We start from the raw sequence: 18,885 nt of genomic DNA on the forward strand, positions 1-18,885 counted from the left end.
GAAAGAATGACGTCACATTTTCAGATCCTTTCATCAAGCCAGATCCATATTGACTGATAAAGCTGTAACTCTAGACATACATATTCTGCACAGGTTAGACAACTGGCAATCTTTGGATGAATCCAAATCATTTGTTACCTCATGTATAATCAACTATATGAATTTCCTTCCTCCCTCTTTTGCTCTTCCTAACAGACATGAAATGAACAGCCAGTACCTTTGGTCATGGTTGGGCCTGCAGATCCAGGAGAGGTGGCCAGATGCCAGCCATAACAACATCAAACAGCCCCTCGCCCTCAGTGTTTACAGGGAGCCAAAACCCTCCCTCCAAAAATGTAATTTAACATTCTTCTTAAGAAAAGAATGTGCAGAATTGCAGGTTATTGTGAATAAGTGGTTGTAGCGGGATTACCAATTCTCATATCAGACTTTCATTCCAAATTACGCCTACTTCAGGCGGGTAAAAACATCGTTGTGTCTCTTGGAGATGGAGATCCAAAGTTAGTGCGATCACAGAAAATACACGTAAATGCAGCAATGTTCAAGAGCTGCCAAAGAGCGACGCTTACTGGCCAGACTGAGTAATTGCATACGTACATCTTACCCCCCCACCCCCCACACACACACCCCCAACCCCCACCATAACGACGGAGATCTCCAAAATGATATCTAAAATTATATTCAGAATGATGCAGTTATATTGTCGAAATGAAAACAAGTATAATCTATCTCCCGATTGAAGCTTTGATCAATTATTTGGTATTCGGTATATTATTTGAAATACATTCAAAATAATACTCCGATGTTATATAATCTGCAGATTTACAGTGCCCCATGGAATAATTCAATAGCATTAAAAACTGTTTCATCTTTTATAGCAAATGTAAAACGTTAACAATCACCCACCAGTTGATTATAGCGCACATAATCAACACTGATGTGCGCATCTATGTGTCCACACGTCAAGGTTCAGCATAAAGGCTTGTTCATTTATTTACGAGTTCATTCATTTAAACTGGATGAATTGTGGTCATAAAAGAAGGTTAAATTTACACTTCACGCGCTATTAGTACAATTGATCTATTTCTCATCAGGTCACCGGGTTATATGCCGTATAATGGCTGCGTTTTATTTATGGTGGAACAATGCATGTTTCCTCTTTTGCACATTTTTCACGTCCTCTGTCCCCGACACGCAAACCTTTGCGTCACGGTGTCCACCCGCCTCATTTCCCTTCTGTGCGCATCTCTTAATGAAACCTATGTGAGGATGGAATTCTGTGCTGACTCACACGACTCCACGCCTCCACCGTGGTCCTGGAGATGAGTGCAATTGAATCAACCGAGATTGAAGTTTCTTGAACTGAACACAGGCAAGTTCTGATGTGTGAAACGCATCTACCTAGTTCTCTGCTCCGATTAACACTGCTTCTATTTTCAGTCATGGGGGAATTATCCCGATCAATGTTTAGTGAACTTATTCCATATTCGTGACGTCTCTGACTTTGCCGTCATGTTTGTTAAGAAACAAAGTATAAAAGTTGGAGCGGGTGGAAGTCATGTGGCCTCGTGGCTTCTCAAGGCCTAACGGTAAAATCAAAAGGAAAATTTTGGCTATTTCACTATTATATGCAGGTGTATATGTGTATGTGCAAGTGAGGCACATTGGTAACAATCATTTGGGATAACAAAAGTAATATAAATTTCGGACAATAATTTGGAAAATGCCAACCACTGCAAGGCCCCAGCGAGGATCGAACTCGCGACCCCTGGTTTACAAGACCAGTGCTCTAACCACTGAGCTATGGAGCCCGCATCCATTCCATGGAGAAGCCTGTAGCGTGATATACACACAAGCTAGGATTAATCAGTTACCTCGTCAGGATTAGACTGGCATGAATCTGCTGACAAGACATTGAACTCAGTTTCGAAACAGGAAGTATCAGATACAGTCATAGCCTTTTATTTTGTGACACGTTTTGATTACAAGCCATCTCGCTAAATTCAAACTTAGTTTTTGAACGCATTTTGTCTACTCATTGTAATTATATTTCTATAATGATATGCGGAAGAACAAAAGTCAGTTTCATTTCGAACCTTTTCCCTGTTTTTTATTTCGGCCATGGTGCGGCGCTGTTTTACAATATCATTCATCGCTGTTCTCAGTTATTTCAACTTTAATCTACGTTGCATTAAAACTCAGACAGAACTTTGCTCAGGTGGGTGGAAACATTTATTCAAGTCAAACACTCACAGCAACTAAACTACACACAAAGGTAACGGTGTCACACTGTGGCCTGGTGGTGTGATTGTAGATGGAGGCTAAGGTAGTGATGGCCAAGTTGATCCAGAGGTTTGACTTCACCCTCCTGCCTGGACAGTCGTTTGACATCCTTGACACCGGCGCGCTCAGGCCCAAGAGCGGAGTGTTGTGTTCACTCAGACACCGAGATCACAAGAAATAAGTGAATTACCATCTTCAAGATATGTCTGTTCTGCAGACATAGCTGTCATTTTGTAACTGTACCTGTAACTGTACTTTACATGTATGTATTGGTTCAGCAAATTGGCGTTTTCTTAGGAATGCAAACATGAAATTTGTGTAAAATATACTCGTGCCACACGGGCACTGTTTTCGCATGGAAAAACTCCCACTGTTATTGTAACAGTTAATTTTGCATTATTTTATTTTATTTGTTTATTTTAAAAATAGGATGAATATTTAATCCGTGGACCGCCGCCTTATCAGCTGGGGTTTCCTATGGCAAACTAGGTGGGGGGTCAAACAAACTGCAGTTGAAAAAGACCAGTGAAACCAGTGAAAAAGACCAGTGGACCCCGCCCGGAATGTGACCCAGGGCGCCCTACCCTGATTTCTGAGATAAATCAAGATTGGATAATGACACATGTTTTTTTTGTTTTTTTTAAGATTCTTCATTGTGGTCACTTTGTTCTTATACAAATACACAGCTTACTGGAGTTTAGAGAAACTCGCTGTGTATTGGTATGAGACAGAACAAATTTAAGACTGATTTCGAACCTTTTCCTGGTTTATATTTCGGCCTCTTCCGCACTTCATCCACTAGGAGGCGCTGTTGCGTAAACACATATATATCAGAGTTCTTGACCCCGTCTCAAATTGGTCTGAAATCTCGATATTCTTTACACGTCTCGTCTGTGCGAGACTTTACCTGCTAAAATGGGAGTCTTCAACTTGATTTTTGGCTGGATTTCGCAAGCATCTATCTTTCTTCTCTTGCTGCTTTTCATTGCTCTTCTCGGTTATTGCATGTACATTAAATACACTCACATGAAGTATGATCACATACCGGGACCACCGAGAGACAGGTAAGACTAAACTGTTCAACTTTAGACAGTTCTCTGTGCATTGAAACTCACCATTAACCACAAACAGGTTTTAATGACGCTGTCTTTTGTCTGGCACTTTTCCTCCGCGCAGTTTTTTTTTCGGACACACATCGAAAATCTTGGAAATCATGAAAGATGATGGTGTTGTGCACGACTTGTTTTTGAAATGGTGAGTTGAAACGAAGATTTTATCGCAAATATGACTGTAAATTGTTCAACCAACCCGTGTTACCACCAGAATGCCAACAAACAGCGCCCCCAACAGACCGATCGTGGTTATAACTACATTTTATATACTCAGTTATAAGGCTTTCATCGCTACCTATGAGACTAAATTTCTTAAATGTTGCGTTGGTTGTTTATTGTGATCAACACTTCTTTACCTTCTGTTCGGAATTTTATTTACAAATAATATATATTGTCACTTAAACAGGGCAGAGACTTATGGACCTGTATACAAGATCTATTTTTTGCACCACGTTATGGTGTTTGTGTCGTGTCCAGAGACAACCAAGGTAAAAAAACAAACAAAAACAAAAAACACCGTTTATGAAATCCTAAGTTGGGTAAGCATCGCACAATATTTGTGTATTAAATCACAGGTGGACAGAAAGAAGTGAGAAATTCATTTTTGACTTTGAAAACACACTTTCTCACTGTTTACATTTGGTGTTTCAGGAAATGCTGATGTCGCCAAAATACACTAAAGATAAATTCCTCCACAATAGAATCAGCAGTTTGTTTGGCCAAAGGTAATATTTCAGAATAGGTAATAACCAGACACAATGGGCAATATTTGATAGGGCCAGTTTATTTGATGAAAAACCCTGCTGCTCCTGCCTTGAAGATTCCTTGGAAATGGCCTGGTAACAGTTCGGGACCATGAGAAGTGGTACAAACAGCGTCGGATCATGGACCCTGCATTCAGCAGCTTGTGAGTTACTTGGTGGACAGGATGAGACACAATGGAGCGTGTGATTTATATATTCATGTTGTCCTGTTGCCCAAAACATCCATGAAATCACTGCAGATGCCTGTGAGACACTAAGATACCATTGAAATGCTTCTTTTTTCAGGTATTTAAGAAGTCTTATGGGAAACTTCAATGAGACAGCAGACAAACTGATGGACAAACTGTCAGAAATTGCTGACAACAAAACAACAGCCAACATGCTGCATCTGGTCAACTGTGTCACCATGGAAGTTCTCGCTAAGGTATTGAGCTTTAGTCTTCTCATAACACAATTTTACCAGTCGAGCCTTTAATTGGCCTGAATGCTAATTGCTTTGATGACTGTCAGGTCGCGTTTGGTGTGGATTTGGACCTGCTGAGGAAAAGTTCCCCTTTCCCCAGAGCCGTTGAGCTTTGTCTGAAAGGGATGGTGTTCAGTATCAGAGACACATTTTTTATGGTAAGGCCTCACTGCAGGATTTAAACGCAGTGCTCACGGAGGAAGTATTGGAAGGTGATGTTAAAATATTCCATTTCCAGTTAAACCCAAAGAACTGGTCCTTCATCAGGGAGGTGCGGGGAGCCTGCCGTCTGCTGCGCCAAACTGGAGCTCAGTGGATCCAGCAGAGGAAGACCGCCATGAGGAACGGCGAAGTTCCCAAAGATATCCTCACTCAGATCATTAAATCTGCAGGCAAAGGTTAATGCTCAGATTCTTTGGTTTGGATAAAGAAAACAGCAATTTCCCTCATTTTAAACAATGGTCAAATGAATATTTGAGTACAGGCTTTATTTTTTTTATCTAGAACAAAAAAATATGAGGAATAATGCAAACTGCATATAAAATACCTTTGTCTTTAACGTGATAGAGTTCTGTATGTCTGCACAAAGTTCAGTCTGTTTCACTGTAGGACAAACAGTGTGTAAAGGGGTTAAATTATACCTGTAATATTGTAACAATGAGGTCAAACTTCAGTCCAGTGTTATCTGACAAGTACCTCTCAATGGGACACCTTTTTAAAACATGTTGGTGACATATTTAGGTTACTGATGGATCCTGATGGATTCAGATTTCTGATGTTCAGTACAGAGAAATCAGCAGGAAAAAATCTCCATGAAAACACTGGAAACTGATAAACGGAGCACTGGGGTCTCAAAGTTCAACTGTTGGAGCCTCTGAAAATGGAGTCACAAGTTCATTTCAGTAGATGAGTCGATTGTCAGGGAGCTGCAGGTGAAGCAGCTCACTGGCTGATCTTCCACCTCAGCACAGCATTGCAGCAATAGGATGGAGAGAGAGAGAGAGAAGAAGAGAAATGAGATTATTTCTTTTCAAGTAATTAATTTTCCCTCAAAAATAAGACTGCTGCACTCTTGGTCACCAGTAGCTCTAAAATCACTTTGATCTCTTCATTTTGTTTAATATTCCAGAGGAAATCATGACCCAGGAGGATGAGGAGCTCATGCTGGACAACTTTCTGACGTTTTTCATTGCGGGTGAGTGTGCAGGGCTGTTCTTTAGGGGTGAAATCCTGCAGTTCTCATTGATTCTGTAAACTGCAACATTTCAGGGCAGGAGACGACGGCCAATCAGCTGGGATTTTGTATCATGGAGCTGGGGAGACATCCAGACATACTGGAGAGGTGAGGACGGTCCACTTATGGTGAATAGGTCTCGGTGCACAAGTGTCTTAGGTTTTTGCCTGTTTGTATTTCAGAGTGAAAAAGGAAGTAGATGAGGCGATCGGGATGAAACAAGACATCAGTTATGATGATCTGGGACACCTGGGCTACCTTTCACAGGTTCGTACTCTGATTTGAAATGAGCAGCATTCATTTATTATTGTTCAATAGAAATTCATATTTACAGTTAATTCCTTCTGTAAACCATCCACCAAGGTGCTTAAAGAGACTCTGAGGTTGTACCCAACAGCTCCAGGCACATCTCGTGATCTAAAGGAAGACATGGTCATCGGTGGTGTCCACGTCCCGGGAGGTGTCGTCTGTGTCGTGAGTCTGTTACCTGTGTTTTGTAGCTTTGAAGCAGTCAGTAGCAGAATCAATAACAGGTCCACCAGCTGCTTCATCGGGGTCACCTTTCCAATAAAGGGTTCTATGGTGCCTCCTCCACTACCTTAACTCTTCTCAAACATGCTGATTGCTCTGATATTCAGTTCAGCTCCTATGGGATGGGCAGAATGGAGACGTTCTTTAAAGATCCACTGAAATTTGATCCAGACAGGTTTGACCCAGATGCCCCCAAGTAAGTCGTTTGCAGTTGTCACACCTCCCTGATCGTTGTCATCTGTGCCTAATGAGGACAACTCTTATCTGTCATAAGGCCGTATTACTGCTACTTCCCCTTTTCACTCGGTCCCCGCTCGTGCCTGGGACAGAACTTTGCTCAGGTGGGTGGAAACATTTATTCAAGTCAAACACTCACAGCAACTAAACTACACACAAAGGTAACGGTGTCACACTGTGGCCTGGTGGTGTGATTGTAGATGGAGGCTAAGGTAGTGATGGCCAAGTTGATCCAGAGGTTTGACTTCACCCTCCTGCCTGGACAGTCGTTTGACATCCTTGACAACGGCACGCTCAGGCCCAAGAGCGGAGTGTTGTGTTCACTCAGACACAGAGATCACAAGAAATAAGTGAATTACCATCTTCAAGATATGTCTGTTCTGCAGAATTTTTTAACTGTACTTGTAACTGTACCTTTCATGTATGTATTGGTTCAGCAAATTGGCGTTTTGTTAGAAGTGTTTTCTTCGCAACGCAAACGTGAAATTTGTGTAAAATATACTTGTGCCATAGGGGCGCTGCTTTCGCACCAATAAACCCACACTCTTATTGTAACAGTTAATTTAGCTCTATAGATTTGAGATAAAGTGTTTGTGACCAGCATTGCAGTTTTGTTTTTTTCTTAACCAACTATGCATTGCCCTATTCATTGCATTTATTAATGTAGCATTATTTTTTTTTAAAATAGGATGAATATTTACTCCATGGACCACCACCTTATGGTGAAGTTTGAGGGATTTGATGAACCTAGAAGCCTGTAATCTGGGGGAATTTGTCTCAGCTGGGGTTTCCTATGGCAAACTATGTGGGGGGGTCAAACAAACTGGGGTTCAAAAAGACTAATGAGTAAAAAAAATACAAACAAGTACCAGTGGACCCTGCCTGGAACGTGACCGGGGAGCCCCACCCTGAATTCCAAGATAAAGATTGTGGACATATGGGTATGATTTTTTTTTTTTTTTAAGATTATTAATTGTGGTCAATTTTCAAAATTTGTAGCGACAGCCTAACTCACTGTGTGTTTGTTGAGAAAGAACAAATTTAAGACTGATTTCGAACCTTTTCCTGGTTTATATTTCGGCTTCTTCCGCACTTCATCCACTCGGAGGCGCTGTTGCGTAAACACATATATATCAGAGTTCTTGACCCCGTCTCAAATTGGTCTGAAATTTCGATATTCTTTACACGTCTCGTCTGTGCGAGACTTTACCTGCTAAAATGGGAGTCTTCAACTTGATTTTTGGCTGGATTTCGCAAGCATCTATCTTTCTTCTCTTGCTGCTTTTCATTGCTCTTCTCGGTTATTGCATGTACATTAAATACACTCACATGAAGTATGATCATATACCGGGACCACCGAGAGACAGGTAAGACTAAACTTTGTTCAACTTTAGACAGTTCTCTGTGCATTGAAACGCACCATTAACGATTAACAGGTTTTAATGACGCTGTCTTTTGTCTGGCACTTTTCCTCCGCGCAGTTTTTTTTCCGGACACTCATCGAAACTTTTAGACATTATGAAAGATGATGGTGTTGTGCACGACATGTTTTTGAAATGGTGAGTTGGAACGAAGATTTTATCACAAATATGACTGTAAATTGTTCAACCAACCCGTGTTACCACCAGAATGCCAACAAACAGCGCCCCCTACACACCGGTCTTGGTTATAAGTTATAACGCTTTCATCGCTACCTATGAGACTAATTGTCTTAAATGTTGCGTTGGTTGATTATTGTGATGAAAACTCCTTTACCTTCTCATCAGAATTTTAATTACAAATAATATATATTGTCACTTAAACAGGGCAGAGACTTATGGACCTGTATACAAGATTAATTTTATGCACCACGTTATGGTGTTTGTGTCGTGTCCAGAGACAACCAAGGTAAAAATACGAAACAAAAAACACCGTTTATGAAATCCTAAGTTGGGTAAGCATTGCACAATATTTGTGTATTAAATCACAGGTGGACAGAAAGAAGTGAGAAATTCATTTTTGACTTTGAAAACACACTTTCTCACTGTTTACATTTGGTGTTTCAGGAAATGCTGATGTCGCCAAAATACACTAAAGATAAATTCCTCCACAATAGAATCAGCAGTTTGTTTGGCCAAAGGTAATATTTCAGAATAGGTAATAACCAGACACAATGGACAATATTTGATAGGGCCAGTTTATTTGATGAAAAACCCTGCTGCTCCTGCCTTGAAGATTCCTTGGAAATGGCCTGGTAATAGTTCGGGACCATGAGAAGTGGTACAAACAGCGTCGGATCATGGACCCTGCATTCAGCAGCTTGTGAGTTACTTTGTGGACAGGATGAGACACAATGGAGCGTGTGATTTATATATTCATGTTGTCCTGTTGCCCAAAACATCCATGAAATCACTGCAGATGTCTGTGAGACACTAAGATACCATTGAAATGCTTCTTTTTTCAGGTATTTAAGAAGTCTTATGGGAAACTTCAATGAGACAGCAGACAAACTGATGGACAAATTGTCAGAAATTGCTGACAACAAAACAACAGCCAACATGCTGCATCTGGTCAACTGTGTCACCATGGAAGTTATCGCTAAGGTATTGAGCTTTAGTCTTCTCATAACACAATTTTACCAGTTGAGCCTTTAATTGGCCTGAATGCTAATTGCTTTGATGACTGTCAGGTTGCGTTTGGTGTTGATTTGGACCTGCTGAGGAAAAGTTCCCCTTTCCCCAGAGCTATTGAGCTTTGTCTGAAAGGGATGGTGTTCAATGTCAGAGACCCATTTTTTATGGTAAGGCCTCACTGCAGGATTTAAACGCAGTGCTCACGGAGGAAGTATTGGAAGGTGATGTTAAAATATTCCATTTCCAGTTAAACCCAAAGAACTGGTCCTTCATCAGGGAGGTGAGGGGAGCCTGCCGTCTGCTGCGCCAAACTGGAGCTCAGTGGATCCAGCAGAGGAAGACCGCCATGAGGAATGGCGAAGTTCCCAAAGATATCCTCACTCAGATCATTAAATCTGCAGGCAAAGGTTAATGCTCAGATTCTTTGGTTTGGATAAAGAAAACAGCAATTTCCCTCATTTTAAACAATGGTCAAATGAATATTTGAGTACAGGCTTTATTTTTTTTAATCTAGAACAAAAAAATATGAGGAATAATGCAAACTGCATATAAAATACCTTTGTCTTTAACGTGATAGAGTTCTGTATGTCTGCACAAAGTTCAGTCTGTTTCACTGTAGGACAAACAGTGTGTAAAGGGGTTAAATTATACCTGTAATATTGTAACAATGAGGTCAAACTTCAGTCCAGTGTTATCTGACAAGTACCTCTCAATGGGACACCTTTTTAAAACATGTTGGTGACATATTTAAGTTACTGATGGATCCTGATGGATTCAGATTTCTGATGTTCAGTACAGAGAAATCAGCAGGAAAAAATCTCCATGAAAACACTGGAAACTGATAAACGGAGCACTGGGGTCTCAAAGTTCAACTGTTGGAGCCTCTGAAAATGGAGTCACAAGTTCATTTCAGTAGATGAGTCGATTGTCAGGGAGCTGCAGGTGAAGCAGCTCACTGGCTGATCTTCCACCTCAGCACAGCACTGCAGCAATAGGATGGAGAGAGAGAGAGAAGAAGAGAAATGAGATTATTTCCTTTCAAGTAATTAATTTTCCCTCAAAAATAAGACTGCTGCACTCTTGGTCACCAGTAGCTCTAAAATCACTTTGATCTCTTCATTTTGTTTAATATTCCAGAGGAAATCATGACCCAGGAGGATGAGGAGTTCATGCTGGACAACTTTCTGACGTTTTTCATTGCGGGTGAGTGTGCAGGGCTGTTCTTTAGGGGTGAAATCCTGCAGTTCTCATTGATTCTGTAAACTGCAACATTTCAGGGCAGGAGACGACGGCCAATCAGCTGGGATTTTGTATCATGGAGCTGGGGAGACATCCAGACATACTGGAGAGGTGAGGACGGTCCACTTATGGTGAATAGGTCTCGGTGCACAAGTGTCTTAGGTTTTTGCCTGTTTGTATTTCAGAGTGAAAAAGGAAGTAGATGAGGCGATCGGGATGAAACAAGACATCAGTTATGATGATCTGGGACACCTGGGCTACCTTTCACAGGTTCGTACTCTGATTTGAAATGAGCAGCATTCATTTATTATTGTTCAATAGAAATTCATATTTACAGTTAATTCCTTCTGTAAACCATCCACCAAGGTGCTTAAAGAGACTCTGAGGTTGTACCCAACAGCTCCAGGCACATCTCGTGATCTAAAGGAAGACATGGTCATCGGTGGTGTCCACGTCCCGGGAGGTGTCGTCTGTGTCGTGAGTCTGTTACCTGTGTTTTGTAGCTTTGAAGCAGTCAGTAGCAGAATCAATAACAGGTCCACCAGCTGCTTCATCGGGTCACCTTTCCAATAAAGGGTTCTATGGTGCCTCCTCCACTACCTTAACTCTTCTCAAACATGCTGATTGCTCTGATATTCAGTTCAGCTCCTATGGGATGGGCAGAATGGAGACGTTCTTTAAAGATCCACTGAAATTTGATCCAGACAGGTTTGACCCAGATGCCCCCAAGTAAGTCGTTTGCAGTTGTCACACCTCCCTGATCGCTGTCATCTGTGCCTAATGAGGACAACTCTTATCTGTCATAAGGCCGTATTACTGCTACTTCCCCTTTTCACTCGGTCCCCGCTCGTGCCTGGGACAGAACTTTGCTCAGGTGGGTGGAAACATTTATTCAAGTCAAACACTCACAGGAACTAAACTACACACAAAGGTAACGGTGTCACACTGTGGCCTGGTGGTGTGATTGTAGATGGAGGCTAAGGTAGTGATGGCCAAGTTGATCCAGAGGTTTGACTTCACCCTCCTGCCCGGACAGTCGTTTGACATCCTCGACAACGGCGCACTCAGGCCCAAGAGTGGAGTGTTGTGTTCTCTCAGACACAGAGATCACAGGAAATAAAGGAATTACCGTCTTTAAGATATGTCTGTTCTGCAGAATTTTGTAACAAAAATTGTATCTTTCACATAAGTATTGCTTTAGCAAAGTTGAGTTTTGATAGAAGTGAGGTTTTAATCATGACAAGTGTTCTATTGGTGGAAAATGTCACCTATTTGCAGCGGAAACGTTTTTGTCCCACAGGGGCGCTGTTGCCGCATAAACGTCAATTTTAAAACACAAAAACAAAATTGAAGCTCATTGAGAAAAAAAGTAACCAATTAATAGTTAGAATAATTCTTAAAACTATCAAAAATACTGGAGATGCAGGTCTTAACCAAACTCGGAAAAGATGTATTTATTTCATACACATTCCATGAAAATCCCAGCGCAATGTAAATGTAAAATTAAATGTTATGAGTAATAATTGTATTTGTGGCCCAAATTTATTATTTGTAATCCCTTTAAACCGAGTTTGCCATTGAACGCGCTGACGTTCGTGCGTCATTTCGCTCGGTTGCTTAAAATCCAATAAAACAATCCATGTGCTCGTTCATGTCGCAGTGTTTTTCAAACCCACGTTTCATGTTTATCTTGTGTGAGGCACGGTTCCTTTAAGAGGGCCGAGCCCGCCTTCAATGAGGAGCCAGCGCACTTTTTCGTGTACCTGCTGCCCACTTCACGCTCCCACGTCTCCATTGGCCGCCTTGGCCCAAATCCCCCCTGAACGATTTCAAACTGAGAATTTCAACGGGGAGGAGGAGGAGAGGGAGGGGTCGGCTGGGAGTCCGAGCTGGCTGAACGGGGGCTTCAATCCGGCGTCCACCGACACAGCACCTCATTAAAGAGGCTTATCGGAGGAGGAGCGCCGCTGACGCCGGAGCGCGCAGGAATGCACCGTCGCTGAATTAAAATCACAAGCAGTTTGTTTGCGCGTCATGAGATTTAATTAGTCGCCTAGTTCTTCGATTTGAATTTAAGTTTGGCTGTTATTTTGGATTTTTTGGAGGGTGGGGGGGGGGGGGGCATCCTTTGAATGGAGCGGCGTCCGGAGGGCGCACATTGCTGTGGGACGCTGTCAATACTCCGCTCTGCCGATCAGGACCTGATCGAAAATCACTGGTAATCGATTTTATTTATTTATTTATTGTTCCATAGAGAGGGGAATGTGAGTGGCAGCGCCCCTTTCCCCAGATTCGCCCAGGATTTTCCTTCAGACATTTAGTTTATGCCCGTGTTTCAACAGCATCATATGATATTGTGCTTCTCATTATCGGCCTGTTGAGCGCAGACACGGGGGATGATGCTGGTTTCTCGTGTTGGACAACGTGTTTTAAGGCGATTTAGTCACTGAGGGTCGGGACGATTCATTTAAAATACACGCTGATTCGATAAACTGAGAACTACAACCCAGCAGTCATGGCTAAAAACCTGTCCGACGGAGCAAAGGACGATCTGAGCCAGCTGACGGACGAGGAGCTGCTGCGGTGCAGCAAAGACGAGCTGCTCCGGAGGTTACGGAGGGTCGACGGGGAGAAAATGAACTTGATGATCGAGCACGGCAACATGATGAAAGACATCAACCGGCGGCTGCAGATGCACCTGCACGAAATCCGGAGCCTGAAGGAGATCAACCAGAAGCTGCAGGATGACAACCACGAGCTCCGGGAGCTCTGCTGCTTTCTGGACGACGACCGACAGAAAGGCAAGAAACTGTCCCGGGAATGGCAACGCTTCGGCCGCTACACTGCCAGTGCCCTCTGGAAGGAGGTGGGCACCTACATGATGAAGCTGAAGGAGCTGGAGGCCAATCAGGACACCGTGTTGAGGGAGAACTCGGAGCTGAAGGAGATCATCCTCATGCTGGATGAGGAGAGGAACGGAGCCGGGTCCAGGAGCTCCATAGACAGTCAGTCCAGTTTAACCAACCTGAACGGCGGCACCGGCACGGTCAGGGATGTTGGAGACGGGAGCAGCACGTCCAGCACTGGGAGTGCTGGGAGCCCCGATCACCACAATCACAACCACAACCACATACACAAGCCTACAGCAGAGAACAGTAAGCTGGGTCCCACCATGAGGAGGTCCATGGACGACCTGTCGGCACCTCACCACCACAGAAGCATCCCCAATGGACTCAGTGGTGAGTAGCCCTGGTAAATCCTGCAGATAAAAGTTGCTTGTTCATCACTTTCTGTCCAGATCTTCTCATATTAAGTATGCCAGGGATAGAAACTTTACTGAACCACAAAACCAAACCCAGCACCATCAGGTGTGTCATCTTCTCACACATCTATCTTGTCCAAGGTGCAACGCACTGGCTTTTTTTTTGTAATCTGAGAGAGTCAAGGTCAGCTGTGTGTGATCATGCCGACAACATATGCTGCTCAAAGTTGCTGGGAAGGATTAACGAGGGGAGGGGTGGTCCTGGCTTAGCCCCATTGTAAAATCTTGATTGGGGTGATTATAACACTCAAATTTGCAGACACGGCACCCTCAAGGGCCCTGCTCAGTCCAGCCAATCATGTAAATTTACAGTGATTTAGGCCGTAGTCCTCAAAAATCAGAACAGTGCGTATTCTGAAGGAGGCCCGTATGATCATCATCGTCATCTCACTGCTTATGGAAGAGCACTTGTGTCTACTTACTGCCTGTTGGAAATGCATGGCATGGTACCAGGAATCACTGTCCTTGTTTTAAGACCTAAATGCTGGACTGAAAGCTTTGAGCCTGGATGAAAATGCCCCAGATGGAAGAGGAGAACACTAAGCCAGGTTTAGCTATAGTCTGATAACTTGCCATGATCTGTTTGGCAAAGAGAGGGAATTCTGTTTCCTGTGTGTGGGTTGGCGGAAAAAAAAAAAAAAAATCAAGTTAAATATTATGTGTTTTTTAACCCTGGTCTGCTGGGAAAGGCTGCTAGGAGCATGTCGGAGCTCACCTTTCCTTCCGGGAATGGTACACTGATAACTGTCATGGTGGGAAAAAAAGGTAAAGGATGGAGGGGCGAATGATGGAGAGCTGTGGGGGCAGTTATTGCAGAAACGTACACATCAGTGTGGTCTCTGCAGCATCCCTGCACCTCTCTGAGCTGCTGTTTGTTAGATATATGTGACATTGTGTGCCCCTGAGCCTCTGGCTCCGCGTTCATCAATGTCGCTGATGCCTAGACGCGAGCACGGGACTCAGCTAGCCCGCTTTATTTGACAGAAGCTTTACGGGTTCCATTGTTGTAAGCAGCGCGTGGTTAGCAAGATCGATGCTATCTAGTAAATGCCCATTATAAATCTGCCTTACTTTTATATAGTTGCCAAGAACTTCACAGAGGGAGAAATGGATCTTATTGTCGTGGCATAAAGATAAGAGTCCAGAAGGGCAGAACTACTGCCGTTCTATTACCCAGCAGCAGTTTGATGAAATGACACTTTTTCTAACCAATTGAATCCAAATTCCTGCGTGAATGGACAGTGCACTTCCCCGCAGGCTGACGCTGGGCTTCGCTTGGGCAGATTTACCCAGGTTGCTGCTCTGAAACCCGAGCAGAGTGAACATGTTGGCGGAGGTCAGAAGTAGCGGTAGTGTGAGGTCTGTGGAGTGACGTCAGTTAATGCTGACCAAATGCCAGCGGCTCCCCTGGGCTTTTAGGAGACAAGCTCAAGGATCGCCACTCAAGTCCTAAATGAGCAGCGTCTGCTCGGCTGCCAGACCCCCCCACGCACACACACACACGCATACACACTCGCACAGAGTGGCAGAAGTGTATGTCTGCGTCCTCATAGTGAAACTAAACTGTCATCTTTGTAGGCATCGTGTTTTTTTGGGGGGGGGGTTTGACAAGGAGAGGGGGTGGGTGGCAAAATGTAAATCAACATGAGAGGCACTGAAAGGCCAGTTTATAAAAGGGGGGCCCTGTCAAGGCCCCTGAATGGGCCTTAGTGGTGTTAGGGGAGTGGCTGAAATGCACTGTGGGGTTGGCTGGGAAGCCTGGGGGTGGAGTGGTGGGAGACTATAGGAGGGCGTGTTGAGCTAAAAGGAGGCAGGCTCTTAGAGACAACCCGCTGTCTGCTTAATTGAATTTATTGTGCATTACCCTGCCCCCCTCCGTCCCCTCAGTCTGTCCCCTTCAGACAGCGTTTGTGTTAACTTGAATGGCTTGTGTGCATGCGTGAGAATAGCAAAAAACTTCTGTTGGGAAGGAACCCAAAGATGGAAAGTAAAGCCAATGCAACTTTTATTTGCAAAGCACCAACACGCTAACTTCTATTTTGAGATTTTTCAAATTTTGCAATCTCCTTTGGTGGTCTGTAAACCAATTCTAAGTCAGAGGAGCTTGAAATATGATGCTGTCACCAAGACCTTGAATTAGCCTCCCTGTCGGTGCCGCACGGATTCATTATAGCTTCCTCAGAGTAACACAAAGTGGACAAGTGCGACAGCAAAGTGCTACATTGACATTGCCCAGATGTCCAGATAAGGATCCTCTCTGCAATAATCCTTGTTGAACTTTAACAGACACTCACTCTCCTGGTGTTGCAGGTTCCAAAAGACTATAAAGGAAGAAGGGTTTTACGGTGAAGATTAGTGACTTTAAACACAGAGCAAGGGTTCCCAGACATGGACTGAGAACGGGAATAATTGGACGTCATTATAAAACTCACCACATCTGAAGTGATGGCGTATCAGTTGGAACCTTGTTGATGCAAGTAAAGTAACTACACCTGTGTTGCACAGTGCACATTTATTTTCTGGCACTTGGTCCTCCGTGTGTCTTTGTTGTTTCACGTGCACGCCAGAAGCTGAAGGAAGATATTAAATCAGGCCTGACTTCAGCAGCATGCAGGAGACGTTTTTTTTATTTATTTTTTTAAAATGGTGGACCCCCCTTGGCTGAAAGGGTAAGAGCGGCCTCTTCCTGCTCTACCTTCACTCATACCCCAATGCTGGGGTAGGATTTTGTTTCAACTGGCCATATTTTGCATGGGAAAAAATTTGGATTCTAATAAATTATACGTGGTGATGAATCTGAAGTCGGGTATGTAATTATCAGGGCACCTCATTAGAGCTCTCACTCAGAAACAGGGCAGACTTGGCAGAAACCTCCACAAATGGCAATGAAATCAAGGAACTGTTGGCTTCTAGATCAGTGGGATTGTTTGTCTCTGCTGCCTTTAGTCATGTGCCATATCCAAAATGTCCTATTTCTTATTGGATGTGTAGCGTGGGGTATTCTGACGGGATTAAAAAGTCCGTTTGAACAGTCACGTTTTCTCTCCCGCTGTTTCGTAAACTGTCAAGTCAAGGGGATTTGTGTCCAAGGAACAATAACGGTGTGCGTGCTGCCTTTGACGTTGTTTTCCTTCCTCATGCAGTCAGGCTGAAATGCGTTTTCAAACTCCTCTGGATGAGTCAGTCCAATCAGATGCATGTGTTTAAAAACCAGTCTGATGGGTTGATGAGTCACGGGAGATTAAGCCACATAAATCAGATTCAGTGCTTTATCTTCAACCTCTGATATGCTTTTTTAAAAAATAAATAAATAAATAAAATAAAAAAACCAAAGGAGATAATCTTCCATATTTGTTCCCTTGCTTAAAAAACAGAGCCACATATTCCTACATCCATTTCCTCTCTTCTGGTCACACAGTAAAACCTGCCCCCCTGGGATCAAATTAGTTTCCTGTTAGCTCGCTAAGAAGTCATAATTGAGTGTTTAAGGGTGGCGTTTAGCACCTGGCCTGTATGAACATTTACGTATGAGTTGCCACAACCTCCCTCTGCTCGAGAGGTGTTTTTAACTTTTTTTTTGTAGTTTCCCGTTCTCTAACCTTTGGGGTGTGACGTGACCTAAAAGCGTACAATGAAACAGTAGAACCAGCCTTCCCGGTTGGCTAGCGATGATCGTGTGTGTTTCATCATCAAATTAGGCCATTTGTGATTCACTATTTCCTCTAAACGTGTTGATCTTTCAAAGGAGATCAGACCAGATCACTCCCCATTTGGGCAAAAAAAAAAAATAGAGATGTTGCTTTCAAAATCCTCTATATTGCAGAACCTCAAAGAGAAACATCACTCAAAAGCCAGTCAAAGTGCATTTCTCTGGGAGAGCTCCTGCTGTGTATCAAAGGAAACCAGGGGATCAACAATCCTCTTTGCAGCAGTTTCAAGCCATTGTGTGGCACCACTGTAGGCCTGGAAGGGGGCGTCTAAGCAGGAATAGGATGTTTCTCTTGCCAGCGTCCTGTTTGTACGTGCAAATCTGTGTTCCTACGCTCGGGAAAGGCTGACTCATTTTCATGTGATTCTACTCCAACACACCTTATAAAATAAATACCTTCTAATGCTTGAGCATTTTCAAACCTGCAGTGGAAAGCGGGGTTATGGCAATTGACACTAAAGGTAATTTCCTTCAGTTGTTTCCATGTTTGAATTGTGCAAACTATTTTCAGAGCACATATCAAGCCCTCCACTAGGTCCCTGACTTGTCTTTCCCGCTTCCCCATGTCCCTGGGTGAGGCCTGGTTTGTTGATAAGAGAGATAACGGAGTAGAAACACACAAACATTGTTACACACACATAGTCTGAGACAAAAAGCCACAGGGGGAACTCTCAGCTGTGTACCGTCATTGAAAAGCCAGCCTGTCAGGATGTCCCACATTCCAGGATGAACAAAAGAGGAAGTGGGTCTGTCTCCTCTTACTGACACAGCAGGAATGACACCGCGTGAAAGAACGAGGAAAAGTGTGAAGGAACCGATCGAAAGCGTTCATCTTTTGATTGCTGTTGTGAACTCTTGCCAACCCTGACTGGCTGGCGTCACTTCTTCAGTTCACTTCATCAGTCTCCGATTCCCGTAAACGTGCTGTCTGATCTGCTGTCCGTTCACTCCCATCAATGCTTCTCTGACACAATGAGGTTATAGAACACACACACACACACACACACACACACAGGGGCTCATTAGAGATTCTAAAGCCTTTCGGCCAGTTTTGCATGGAAAGATGGTTGTAGCTTCACATGTTATGTTGAATTTACAACCACTATACCCTCAACCACCATCTCTATACTGATGCAAGTGTGTGTTTTTCTTTTCTGGTTGCTGCTGGAGGAGTTGGGTTACGCCAATGTTCCATCATCCAGTAACGATCAGTGGGGCGAGCGGACAGCACCCACGCCTAGCAGGCTCGGAGTCACTCAAGCGTAGGGAAGTACGGGAAGGTGGGGGTAGGTTCAGCCATATTTGGCCTTCATACCGGCTGACCCGTACAGAATGATGCTAGCCAGAGTGAGGTTGCATGCCTACTTGCTAGCAACTTT

The 18,885-nt window shown here is 43.5% G+C and overlaps 3 protein-coding genes and 1 non-coding gene across 7 annotated transcripts in view; 3 read left to right on the forward strand and 1 right to left on the reverse strand.

Annotated features, from left to right (window-relative positions):
• Window positions 1-1,738: 1,738 nt before the first annotated feature.
• Window positions 1,739-1,811, reverse strand: trnat-ugu (transfer RNA threonine (anticodon UGU)). The gene has a single exon. It is a non-coding gene; the product is annotated as a tRNA-Thr (tRNA).
• Window positions 1,812-3,086: 1,275 nt separating this feature from the next.
• On the forward strand, window positions 3,087-7,226 carry LOC101061882 (cholesterol 24-hydroxylase-like). The gene is made up of 15 exons (XM_003971513.3): window positions 3,087-3,347; window positions 3,460-3,537; window positions 3,802-3,883; window positions 4,047-4,120; window positions 4,216-4,302; window positions 4,445-4,583; window positions 4,670-4,780; window positions 4,861-5,020; window positions 5,752-5,817; window positions 5,892-5,964; window positions 6,039-6,123; window positions 6,220-6,330; window positions 6,495-6,583; window positions 6,662-6,728; window positions 6,825-7,226. The coding sequence occupies exons 1-15, from the start codon at window positions 3,199-3,201 to the stop codon at window positions 6,972-6,974; spliced, it is 1,521 nt and encodes a 506-aa protein (XP_003971562.2). The 5' UTR covers window positions 3,087-3,198; the 3' UTR covers window positions 6,975-7,226.
• A 138-nt stretch (window positions 7,227-7,364) lies between these two features.
• On the forward strand, window positions 7,365-11,998 carry LOC101077010 (cholesterol 24-hydroxylase-like). Its single transcript, XM_003979357.3, has 15 exons — window positions 7,365-7,991; window positions 8,106-8,183; window positions 8,430-8,511; window positions 8,670-8,743; window positions 8,839-8,925; window positions 9,068-9,206; window positions 9,293-9,403; window positions 9,484-9,643; window positions 10,374-10,439; window positions 10,514-10,586; window positions 10,661-10,745; window positions 10,842-10,952; window positions 11,116-11,204; window positions 11,283-11,349; window positions 11,446-11,998. The coding sequence occupies exons 1-15, from the start codon at window positions 7,843-7,845 to the stop codon at window positions 11,593-11,595; spliced, it is 1,521 nt and encodes a 506-aa protein (XP_003979406.2). The 5' UTR covers window positions 7,365-7,842; the 3' UTR covers window positions 11,596-11,998.
• A 233-nt stretch (window positions 11,999-12,231) lies between these two features.
• The window catches only part of ccdc85cb (coiled-coil domain containing 85C, b), a 30,863-nt gene continuing 24,209 nt past the window's right edge, over window positions 12,232-18,885 (forward strand). For all 4 annotated transcript variants that reach the window (XM_029849157.1, XM_029849158.1, XM_029849159.1 and 1 more), the window contains exon 1: window positions 12,232-13,714. In XM_029849157.1, the coding sequence (XP_029705017.1) occupies window positions 12,991-13,714 (724 nt within the window). In that variant the 5' untranslated portion in view covers window positions 12,232-12,990. The remainder of the gene's footprint in view (window positions 13,715-18,885) is intronic.

This window comes from Takifugu rubripes, chromosome 16 (assembly GCF_901000725.2).
Source record: "Takifugu rubripes chromosome 16, fTakRub1.2, whole genome shotgun sequence".
NCBI classification, from domain to species: Eukaryota; Metazoa; Chordata; class Actinopteri; order Tetraodontiformes; family Tetraodontidae; genus Takifugu; species Takifugu rubripes.